Source organism: Camelus bactrianus, chromosome 4, assembly GCF_048773025.1.
Source record: "Camelus bactrianus isolate YW-2024 breed Bactrian camel chromosome 4, ASM4877302v1, whole genome shotgun sequence".
Taxonomy (NCBI): domain Eukaryota; kingdom Metazoa; phylum Chordata; class Mammalia; order Artiodactyla; family Camelidae; genus Camelus; species Camelus bactrianus.
Window position 1 is genome coordinate 66,551,216 of NC_133542.1, and position 12,136 is coordinate 66,563,351.

Consider the following 12,136-nt stretch of genomic DNA (forward strand, 5'->3'; position numbering starts at 1 on the left):
TTAGGCAACTACTTCTGCTTTCGGTCTATAGATTTCCCCATTCTGAACATTTCACATGAATGGAATCACACAGTATGTGGTTTTTTGTGACTGGCTTTTTTCACTTAGCATAATACTTTCAAGGTTCATCTGTGTTGTAGCATACATCAGTCCTTCATTCTTTCTTATTGCCAAATAATATTCCATTATGTGGATATGCCACATTTTATTTATCTATTCTTGAGCTGATGAATATTTGAGTGGTTTCCATTTTTTGGCTATTATGAACAAGTCTGCTATGAACATTATTGCATAAGTTTTTGTGTAAACATGTTTTTAGTTCTTTTGGATATATATGTATGAGTGGAATCACTGGGTAATATAACTCTAACTTTTTGATGATCTGCCAAACTTTTTCACAGGGACTGTGAAATTTTTTATTTCCACCAGTAATATTTAAGAGTTCTAATTTCTTCATCTCTCTGCCAATACTTGTTTTTTATTATTATTATTATTATTATTATTATTATTATTATTATTATTATTATTATTATTTACTACCACCCTAGTGGGTTTGGAGTGGTATTTCATATTTGCATTACCCTAACGTTATTGGTGTTGAGTATCTTTTCTTGTGCTTCTTTGCCATTTGTACATCTTTAGAAAAATGTCTTTTCAAGCCCTTTGCCCATTTTTAAATTGGGTTGTCTGTACTTTTGTTGTTGAGTTATAGGAGATCTTTATGTGTTCTGGATACTAGACTCTTACCAGATATATGATTTTAATCTCTCCTTAATTATAAAAATAACACACATTTATCAAAAATTCAAATCCTAAAGAAGAATAAAAAGTTATTGTTCTCCAAGTATTCTTCCTAGAAGTAACTGCTGGAAAGTTCAGTGTGTATCCTTCTAGATTTTAAAAGATGCAGACATACAAACACACGCATGCACACACACATGCACACACATACACATATTTAGTTTACATAAATGGAATTAAATTTCTGCAGTGCCACAACTTCCTTTTTTTGGCTTAACGAAATCATCTGTACAGCTTTTCATGGTGATCTCATTGTTTTTGTGCCTGGAGAGAAATACCCTTCTGAGACAAGTATAATACAGATGAGGAAACTGGGAATCAGCAAGGTTAAGTAATTTGCTCAGGGTCACAGATTAGTAAGCAGAGGAGTCATTATTCAAATTGAATCTGCCTGTTTCTAAAGCCCGTGTTCTTGCCACACGATCACGTTGCTCTTTGGGCTGCTGACCTGGAACCTGCCTCCTTCTGGCTCTGTGGCCCCTCTGTCTAGCTGCTGAATACAGCTTTGCGGATCTTGTACCAGGGACAGTGTGTATAAGGTGCACATTCTAGGAAATACCGGTAATACCCTTTTCACACACAACCTTCACATAGACAGGCCTTTAGTGACCTTGAAAGGAAAAAGAGAAAATCAAAAGCCTAATGACCTCCCTGGGGCTGGGGCAGCCACCAACTGCGTTTGAGCAACTGCAGCTGATGTTCCAGCCCTTTCACGCCCGCCGCCTGCTTGCCGTCGCTGCTTCCCAGGGCCGTGCGTTCATTCATTCTGCTGGTGGCGTTCCAGCATGTTGCCCTCTACCTGGCAGGCCTGGCGGGCTTCCATGCAGTTTTAGGATGACTACTTTGTCCTCACCCAGCCTGTGGCCTTTTAGGAGCACCTCCTGTGATTTCAGGTCCCAGGTGTGTGGAATGGGAGCTTCCTCCCAGCACAGATGTTCTGTTTGAAACACGCAAGAAAGTGCAATCAGGAATCAAGAGTAGAGCGTGGACTGAGGAGAAGGCTGCCATCAACACCTATGCAGAAGGACCACAAAGGACAGGCTCTTCCTCCCCCTGCCCCTCTTCTGTTGTCCACCCGTTGTGTCCTGCACCTACTTGCAGAACCTGGCCACTGGCCCCTGCATGTCAGATCACTAGTCCATCGTGGACCTCTAGAGACTCCCTTTCTCCTTTCTTCCCGCTGCACTTAGACTCGGAGGGGAGCTGGAGGAGCAGCAGTGACTCTGATCTAAGTGAGCCTTAGTGTAACAGCCGTGCTCTCCTTATCACTGCAGCTGGTACGAGCACCTTCTTCACTTCATCTGGCACCAGCAAGGGAGGTCTGGAACTCAAATCAGGCTGCACTGGGCTCAGATCCCAGGTCTGCCAGGAACTTGCTGTGTGGCTTTGGGCAGGTTACTTGATGCGTCTGAGCCTCCCTTTTCTAATCTGTGGAAGCTAGGTAACAATACCGCTAGTGTCCTAGGAGAGATGTGAAGGTTCACTAAGCTAATGCACAGAGCGCACGTCATCTTAGAGCCCGGCACATGGAAAGAGCTCTGCAGATGTTAGTCATTGTTAGTGTTATTGAAGGGGAGCAGGCGGCACTGGGGCTGGAGGTCAAGGCCATTATCACTGGGCCCTTACTGTGATCATAACAAGGTCCCTCCTTATCTCCCTGTCTTGCTTTCTTTTACTCATAGCACTTACATGTCATTTTGTATACTTCTATTTACTCTCTCCTTCACTAGAATGCGAATAGGAGATGCTCTGTCAGTTCTGTGTGTTGCTGTAACCCTAGCCACTGGACCAGGACCTAGTGTGTCGTCAGTACAGTAATGCAGTCAGTGTTCATGGGACGAAGGACTGTGAGCGCTCGCTCTGTGCCCGCCACTCTTCCAGGTGCTCTTGGTATATTAACTAATCCATCCATAACAGTGTTTGGGGTACGTATGTTATTATCCCTATTTACAGATGAAGAAGCTGAGTCACGGGGGAGGAAGTTCTTTGGGCCCGCTGTCACCTGGTCAGTAAGGGGAAGAACAGGCATCTTTCTCAGCGCCTGGGCTTACAGCCACTGTGCTCTGCCCTCAGCAGGAGACATCACTGTTACTTTATTACTGGTATGATTGATAGCTTTTAAAATAGTCAATTCCTGCCTATGCAGAGTTCTTTAACCGTCGTCTCTCATTCGCTCTTAACACTAACTGTGGAAAAAGAAAGGTAACATTTGTATTCCCCACCTCATTAGGTACTGTACACATTTGACAGATGCGAACATTGAGGCAAAGAGGTACAATTACTTGCCTAGGGCCATAACCGCTAAGCAGTGATAGATCTGGGCCTCAAATCCTGGCAGTCTGGCTTCAGAGACTGTTCTCCTGAACACTTCACTAGGCACCGTTCTTTGTGATTTAGGAAGGAAAAGTTAATTTTAAGTCCACGGTTACCCTACCTGTCAGTGGCAGAGGTGAGAGTGGAAAAAAAGTCCACCTTGACCACCAAACCTATGCTTTGTCCTGTACGTGAGAGCTGAGGTAAGAGTTACCTCCACTTATCCCTGGACTTGAGTTTCCATCTTTCTAGGGTGACAGGGAAGAAGAAAACAGGTGACTTAATCAAGGTCACTCAGCTGAGAATGTGGAGCTGTGACCCCTGACCTCAGCCTCCTCACTCTCTCCATCAGGCTGGGCTGTATTTCAGGATGGCGTGTCTGGTTTAGCCAGGCCTCAGTCACAGGATAGGCCTTTGAAATCAGGTGTCCGCTTGTGTTCCTCGAGTGAACCGAAGATACTGCTGATGATAGAAGTCCTTCCAAAGTGTGATGATTTCCTTTGGGCCAGAAGGACACCTGATGTCTTTATGAGACCTCAGTGTATGTAAGACAGGCTGGTGAGCTGGGGGTGGGGTGGGGAGGAAAGAGGGGAGGAAAGATTGTGTACCTAGAAGCACAGGAAGTCTGGCTAGGCTACACAGACAAAAACATTTCCTTCAGGGCCAGCGGCCCCAAGGCAGTGGGCAGTGCCCACCAGCAAACAATACAGCAGGGCATGTGTCTGCTGCTGATTGAGGGCCATGCTGCTTGCTGGGAGGGCTCTCCCAGGAGCCCTGTGAGGAGGTGGCCAGATTTCCCTCGGTTAAGCTGTCAGAGTTGTGCTCCGATGGGCTGTTTGTTCCCTGGAAGTGCAGCTCCCTTGTCCCTCAGCCTGTCCCGCACAGCTGCTGGAGCAGACCTCCTGCCTCCACTGCCCATGCCGCCTGCCCTCCTCTGTTCCCATTCTGCCCAGTCTGCTCACCATCTGCTCAGTAGTTCAAGCTCCAGGTGACTAAATCCTTTTTGACTGCTCTCTCCCCCACTGCTCACATCCCCAAGCCTGGAAGATTCTATGGTAAGAATCAGAAAGCAGCCACCCTGTGTAGAGCTCCTGGAGTGCAGGCACCCTGGCAGTGTGCCAAGCCCTGGCCACCATCATTTCATTTAATCCTGGCTTCCATCCTCAGTAATATTCTTACTCCCGCTTTATACATGAGGAAACTGAGTCTGGAGAGTTGAACAGCACACTCATGGCTCTGCAGCTAACAAGTGGCAGAGTAGGGATTCCAGCTTAGGTCTTCCTGGCTTTAGAGCATGTTCTTTCTACCTTTTTAAGTCCCCTCTTAGTGACCAGAGATCCTTTTACAGTTGAGTGTCTGACATACTATAACCAGTTTTTACTGTAATCGTCATGCTGAGCGTGGCTTCCACTGATGTACACCTGGTGAATGGTGCTGTGCGTGCCCTGTTCTCACTGAAACAATGGGAAGTGTCATTTCAGTCAGGGGGATTATCTGCTGTGTGAGTTACTGGTGGGGCATGCCCCTCTGCTTTTTGTTCATGGGAACACACTCAAGGAATCTTGCAGGAAGGCCTCCTATCCAGGATGTTACTGGAAGACCTGCCTGGTGGAGTTTGTGCAAACAAAGTGTGACCCTGCCTGCTCAGCCAAAACCCCTGCCTTATGCTGGGAGGCTCTCTGACCCTAGCGGAAAAGGCTGCTGTCTTCATCACCCAGCCAAGACGCTGCTGTAGGGTGGGTCCCAAGCTACCCGTCCGCCTGCCCGGAGGCTCCTGGGCAGGCTTTCACCATGTGCTTAGGTCTGGTTTGTACATTGCTTGCTGTCTGTGGAAAATACAAATCTGATCACGTTTCCTCTGCCTCACTTGAACGTCTGTGGTATTCTGTGTTATTCTTAGAAACAATCAACGAAGACCTTTTTTCTCTACTTTTTTTTTTTATTGTGGTGAGATATACATTAAAAATTTACCACGTCATTTATTTTTAAATGTACAGTTCAGTGGTATTAAGTACATTCGCATTGTTGTACAGCCAGTCTCCAGAATTCTTTTTATCTTACAAAACTGAAACTCTAAACCCATTCAACAGTAACTCCCCATCCTCTGATCCCCCAGGCCCCTGGTAATCGCTCTTTTGCTTTCTATCTCTAAGAATTTGACTATAGTAGGTACCTCATGTAAGGTGACTCATACAATATTTGTCCTTTTGAGCCTGGCTTATTGTATTAGCATAATGTTCACAAAGTTTAGCGTGTATCAGAATTTCCTTCCTCTTTGAGAAGCTGAAGAATATTCCGCTGTGTGTGCACCCCATTTGTGCCCATGCGTCTGTCAGTGGATCTGCTAAGACAGGATATGACATTGAAGAGCCTGTGTACCAGTCTAGCCCTTGACAGCCTCGCCAGCCTCACTGGGGACAGTCTTTCTCCTCTGCTCTCTGTCTCACAGCCACAATGCCATTCTTCAGTTCCCCAAGAGCAGTACCCTCCTTACTTGCAAAAAGGCCTTTATTTTACACAGGCCAGTCCTTCTGGTGGGAATGATCTTCTGGCTTCTCCTCTCTTACTCATCTTAATATCCCTTAACTTAAATATCTTCACATTTTCTTCCTGGAGTTCCATGGGAGAGCTTGATCAGACTCCTTCCCCCTGCTTATTATTTTTATAGAGCTCTATATGTCTTTATTGTGCTATTACAACAGTAACTTATTGACTAATTGTGTATGTGTTTGATGACTGCCTTCCTAGCCAGACTGCAAACTCATGTGTGTTTAATGCTATATTCCTCGTATCTGACGTAGTGGCCAGCACACAGTAGGTGCCCAGTAAACTGCTGTTGAGTGAAACTATAAACTAAATGAATGAATTAATACCAGAAAGAGAAAATATCATGGCCACATGCTGGCAACATTTGGATTTTAAAATGTACATGAGATGTTAAGTTACTGGTTAGATCTCAAAAAGTCATCTTGCTGGATCATAGAGTGTTTGCCCTGTCATTTCTTGTTTATAAAAAATGTCCATGAAAAGCCTCTTCATTATTTGAAGATGCCTCCTTAGTTGCCAAAACATAAACAACAGTAGCAACAAAAGCAGCTTGCATTTCCTCGTTTGTTCTCTCCCAAGCTTTGTACTGTGCATTTCCCATATATTATCTCATCTAATCCTCACAGAACTCTGAAAGGTAGATGCTGGGGTTTTTTGCTTGTTTATTTTCAATTTCTACTTCCAGATGAGCTGACCAAGGCTCAGAAAGTTTAAATCACTTGCTTAAGGCCACTTGGCCAGTGAATGGCAGGCCCAGAGGTGGAGGGGAGTCAGGGTGGGGATAAGCTTCATAGGCCTGGGGTGGAGCACCGCCGCCCCCCACCCGCGCCCCATCTCCCCGTCATTGCCCTGTCCCTCATTAACTGAAATAGCTCTCTTTTTATCTGTTTTATACATGGGGCCCTTCCTTGGCTTTCTTTGAAGCCCAGGTTTTGTGGCTAGAGGAGAATTTGAAAACTCCAGGCCTACAGAACAAAGTTGACCATGACGCACCTTTTTCAGCTTTATGCCTTCCTGCCATTGTATCTCCCACCGTGCTCTGCCTCAAGTGCCCTTTCTTTTCTTCTGCAGCCTTGAGTTACTACGCATCTCTAGGGCATTTTGCAAATCTCAAGGAGGCTGAATGAGCTGTACTTTCGGCTGGTCCTCCCACAGAAGGCCCGTTCCCTCTGTCCCAGCAGCAGTCCTGCTCTTCCTGAGTTGTGGTTGACAAGGCTGTCTACACTGCTGGACCGAGCCTCTGGAGAAGTTGGACCAGGCCTGCCTCCCCTCTGGCATTCCTCAGCCTGGCCCAGGATCTGGCAGGGAGCACAGGGGCCCCAGCCAGTGCTTGATGAGTGAGTGCTTGCCAAGTGCAGAGCAGTGCTCAGAACCCACCAGCCGAGCCCAGAGCCTGGAAGACAACTAGCGTGTACTCACAGAACCCTGAGAACGCGAGATGGAGATGATCAGATGTATTAATCACTGGTTTGGAAAGGAATTAAAATATTTCCATAATATAGTATGTTTCTTTTCTAAAACAGATGTGCCCTCGTTGTTTCATAAGGAAGTAATTAGTGTGTTTGATTAAAACATTCATAAACGCTATCGTTTATTCCAGGCTACTATGTGCTGCTATCTTTCTTGGTCCTTTATATATGTTGTATCTGCTTCTCCTGATCACCCTGTAAGGTGTTTTGATTATCTTCATTTTAGAGATAAAGAAACTGAGGCTGAGAGGGATGAGGTAGCTTGCCCAAGGATAGTCAGCTTCAGCTTCTGAGTGATAGATGTAGGAATAAAACGGGTCCATCTTGACTTCAAAACTGGTGCCTTTCCATCACTCTGACTGCCTCTGATCTCCTGTTTTGCATACGTTTCAGGTCAAGACCCCCATGAGCATGCATGTTCCTCGCTTCCCCGCAGCCCTTCCTGTGCCTGGTGCCCCCTCCCCTCCTCCCTTCTTCCCCCCTCCTCCCTGCACCCCCCTCTCCATTTCCTTAGATTATTGCCTCTGTATTTGCATCCTGAACCTGAAATGTTTTTGTCAGTGTCAGTAATTGAATACTATTATGTATGGAAACTGCCTGGTATTAATCGTATAGTAATATCACATTTACATTAATAAATATAAACATATACTTTATTAAGGCTAAGTTACATATATTATAATTTCATTTTCTTTATACAGCCATTTACTGCCAAGATTTTTTTGAGTCCCAGTTTACATATTTTTGAATGTGATTTTTGTTCTGCATGTAAAATACAAATATAACAATGTAGCAAAAAAGATAAATTTTTTATTTTATTAAAGATTGGTTGCAAAAGTAGGATACCTATTCACATTATATGTGAATTGTAGTATTGAAATAATTCTCTGTAGAGAAGTTTAAGAGGTTTCTTACAGACTCAGATTCATTTATTTTCTGCCCGTCCTCGTATTTCAGCAGGATTAAGTTTTTTGAATCAGTGGATCAAGTTTTAATTTTCCTGTTCCTTCCTTATACTGACATATGCTTTGGCAGAACAAAAAAGAGACCTAAACATGTCAGCATGATTTTTGTTCAATGAATTAAAAACCATAAAAGTAACAAGATCTGATCCAAATCCCTAAACTCCTGACATGGTGGTTTTGTCCTTTTCAGTCCCAAGATTCATATTACTGACTTTGGAAAAAAAGCTTTCTGCAATGGCAGCAGTGCCTAATTTACTTGAAATAGATTGCAAAGGGTAGGCAGCATGGAGTCATGGAAAGAACACCAGCCAGAAAGATCTGGATTTGAATCCCAGTTCTGTCATTCAAGCCCATGGGCAAGTTACTCAGCATCTGTGTACCTCAGTTTCCTCCTAGGAAAGTGGGGTTTTAGAATCTAGCTTGACGAGTTGTTGTGAGGTTCAGTGAGGTAATACACTTAAAGTACTCACCTGGCATTGAGGGACTTCATGAAGGTAGTAATCAGGATTATTTTTATTTGAGGAAACCTTAAATGCTGGATCCACACAGCTGTCCACGTTGTCTTCAGAGCTTATCCTTTCTCAAAATTCCTTAATTTTTCTTCTGATCCTATCAGGAAAAAACATATACCCAGAACTTGGGATTAGCCTTACTAGGCCAGAACCATGTTGATTTGAGGGTCAGGAACCATATGCCATTGATGTCCATGTCAAGACAGGAGGCAGAGGAATTTTGTCATACCGAGACCATCAGCTTTTGAGACAGGCCAGCCAAAGTTTGACTTTGTGTAAGATCCCAAACTTCTTCACATTTTATTTTCTTCAACTGTAAAATGGAGCTCATGATCTTAGAAGACCCTCTGTGATATGGCTTTCCAGCCTCTTTTCTTTTTACTCCCTTCTTTGTTACCTGTGCTCCAGTCAGTTGCTCACATGAGGCATGAACTCCTTGCAGCTTAAAGCCTTTGTACATGCTCCTTCTTCCTCCTGGAAACTCCACCCCCAGTACTGGCAACTTGCACTCATTCTTCTGACTGTGGTGTATTAGTCAGGATAGGATGGGCAATGCTGTAGTAACAAACAACCCCCAAATCTCCATGGCTAAAACAATAGGAGTCTGTTTCTTGCTCATGCTGCATGGGGCACGTTCATAGTCTCTCTGGGACCCAAGCTGACGGCAGTTCCCTCTCAACTTGTACTGTAGCCAACAGAAACAAATGTGGTGGAGCACACACTGCCTCTTATGGCTTCCGCCCCGAGGCGACACCCACTCTGCTCACATTCCATGGGCCAAAACAAGCTGTACAGCCACATCAAACTTCAGAGGGGCTGGGGAAGTGCATTTCTACTGGAAGGAATAAGAACCAGAGGACTAGTGAACAAACCTAATGCCTACCACATTTAGATATCATTTCTTCAGAAAGTCTCCCCTTACCAACCCCTCCCCAAACTCAGACTATTCCCGGTATGAGTCGGCTGAGTCTCTTTTGTGCTCCTCTGGCTCCTTGTCCTTCCCCGATTCCCTTTCCTCAGCACTTCTCACACTCTGTTGTAAATGTCTCTTTACTTGCCTCTCTCCCTACTAAGCTCCCTGAGAGCGGGACAGAGGTCTGTCACCTTCATCATCGTACACAGTATAGCCAGTATGTTGGTTCTGATAGCTCGTAGGCACTCAGTGCGGACACAACTGAGAAAGGAGGGCAGGACACACACACTGGACTACTTTGCTGGGTTCTTGTGATGACTAAATGTGAAATAGGAATAATAACTGCTTCATACAGTTGTCATAAGGGTCAGCTTACAAAAACTTGTGAGGTCCCTGTCCCAGTGGTTTGTAACAGGCCTTCAGTGTGCTCATAGTTGTTTCCATGATGAGGATATTAATAGTAGAAGTCACTGACATTTATTAAGCATTTATAACATGCCAGATACTCTCATGGGTATGTTATAGAAGTTAACTGGTACAGGGATTCTCACGTTAGGTTGGGACTCAGGTTGTGTCTAGGTCAGTGTTGAGGTGGTTCATGAATAATTTGCTGTGATAATGGTTAAGATTCTGAAGGTTGCTGCTTATTTGTTTTGGGTGATTTAGAGACGCAGAGACGGTGCTGTTTCTGTAGCATCTTTCACTGGCGTTGCTTTCTTTAGTTGGAGAGAAAGGGGTAGAATTATCATTAATTGCTTCCTTTTATTGAGCACTTAAAAAGTGCCAGGGTCAGTGCTAAACAGTTTACACACCACGTCCCGTAAATCTTCACACCATGCCTCTAAGATGGGTCCTGCCAGTCCCCATTGTACAGATGGGAACCCTGAGGAGAGGAAGTCTCTTATGCATCTAGTAAGGGGCATGGCCCGGATTTGACTTCAAGGCTGCCGAGACTCCCTGGCTCGTGCTTGTGAGCAGTACTCTTCCTGGCTCTCCTCAGCTAACTCACCAGGAACTTTCCTTGACCCTGGGCGTGTATCAGGGATGTGAAGATCAGCCACTGACAGAGAGTAACGTTACAGAACTGCTGAGCTAGTGGACAGAGTGATGTTAAATTCTTGGCTGGCAGTTAATGTGGATGATTTTGCTGAACATTCTTTTTGTCTTTTATCAGGGTAACCAGGGAGCACAGGGAAATGCTAGTGAAACTGGCTAAACAGAACACCAACAAGGCCAAAGACTCTCTGCGGAAGGTTCGTACCAACGCGATGAATAAGCTGAAGAAATCAAAGGACAAGACCTCGGAGGACACCATTAGGCTCATAGAGAAACAGGTACTGTTGCCAGCAGATGTAGTGTTTACGTTTCTGACCCAGAAAATCACTTGTTCCTTTCTGAAGAGAGCAAAATGAAAATAGAATGCCCCTGGTTCTTTCACTGACATGATCAGCATTGACTGAGTCACTGTTCCGGGCCTCGCCTGGGCTGGCCCTGGGAGTTTGGAGGAGAAGGAGAGGCTGCTGACCTTTCACTGTGTTCCAGGCTCTGTGCTGAACACTTCACAGCACTTCGTTTGTTCTCGCCACTGCAGAGCTGTGAGGTGGATAGTGAGGAGACTCAGGTCACAGAAAGTAGATCACTTGGCCAATGTCACACTACTGGAAACAGCCTGTACTCAGATGCCTCCCTGTCTGCGGTTGGGTGTCTGGGTGCTGAGAAGTGAGGACTTCACACCGTCCTTAGTGTGCTGAGTGGTGACACATGAGCAGGTCTTAAAGGGGCTGCTGGAGTGAAGCAGTGAGAGACAAGGGGGAACAGCACGTGCCAAGGTATGGTGATGGAAAAGAACACCACTGAAGTAGATGATTGTGGCTTGGACCCGGGTGAGACTAGGAAGTGGACAGAGGGGACAGAGTGGCCGGTTCATAGAGGGTCTTGTGTACCAAGCAGAGGAGTCTGCTTTAACCTGTCCAGAGGCTCCCACTTTGGCTCTGCATCTTTATCAGTCATCCATGGCCACAGTAATGCTGCATATAGCAAACTGCCTCAAAATGCAGTGCTTTATACATCAAGTGTTATTTCTTATTCTTTCTGTGGGTCAGCTAGCACGTAGCTGTCCTGGGCTGCGCCCAGTGTACCTGCCTTCAGAGCTCGGACGGGACTCAAGTCTGCTCTGTGTCTCTCTCTCAATCTTCTGGAGCCAACAAGCTTCCCAGGGCATCTTTTCATGGCAGCAGCAGATGCCAAGAGCATAAGCCCAGCCACTCAAGTACATGTAAAGTACCTGTTCTTGTGACATCCCATTGGCCAAGCAAATCACACAGGCCAAGCCCGGGGTCACTGGGCTGGGAAGTATATATGTTCATGGAGGTCTGGTGCGGGGAGTGAATATTTGTTGAGCAGCAATCTAATCTATCACACCACCACAGTCACCTGAGGAGCTAATAATAAATACAGGTATATGGGGGCCCCCAACCCCTTCTTCCAGAGATTGAGTCAGTGAGTCTGGGGGCGCCTAGGAATATGCATTTTTAAATGCTTTGTTGCTGCTGTAAAAAGTGATTTGTAATTCCTCCCTTGAAAGGATGCCCTGGGGTTGCTAGAAGCAGCACTAGA

General features: G+C 45.4%; 1 protein-coding gene across 2 annotated transcripts in view; it reads left to right on the plus strand.

Annotated features, from left to right (window-relative positions):
- MRRF (mitochondrial ribosome recycling factor) overlaps nt 1–12,136 on the plus strand; it is a 53,503-nt gene that overhangs the window by 32,816 nt on the left and 8,551 nt on the right. For both annotated transcript variants that reach the window (XM_045517580.2, XM_010956185.3), the window contains exon 6: nt 10,695–10,854. In XM_045517580.2, coding sequence (XP_045373536.2) covers nt 10,695–10,854 — 160 coding nt within the window. The remainder of the gene's footprint in view (nt 1–10,694; nt 10,855–12,136) is intronic.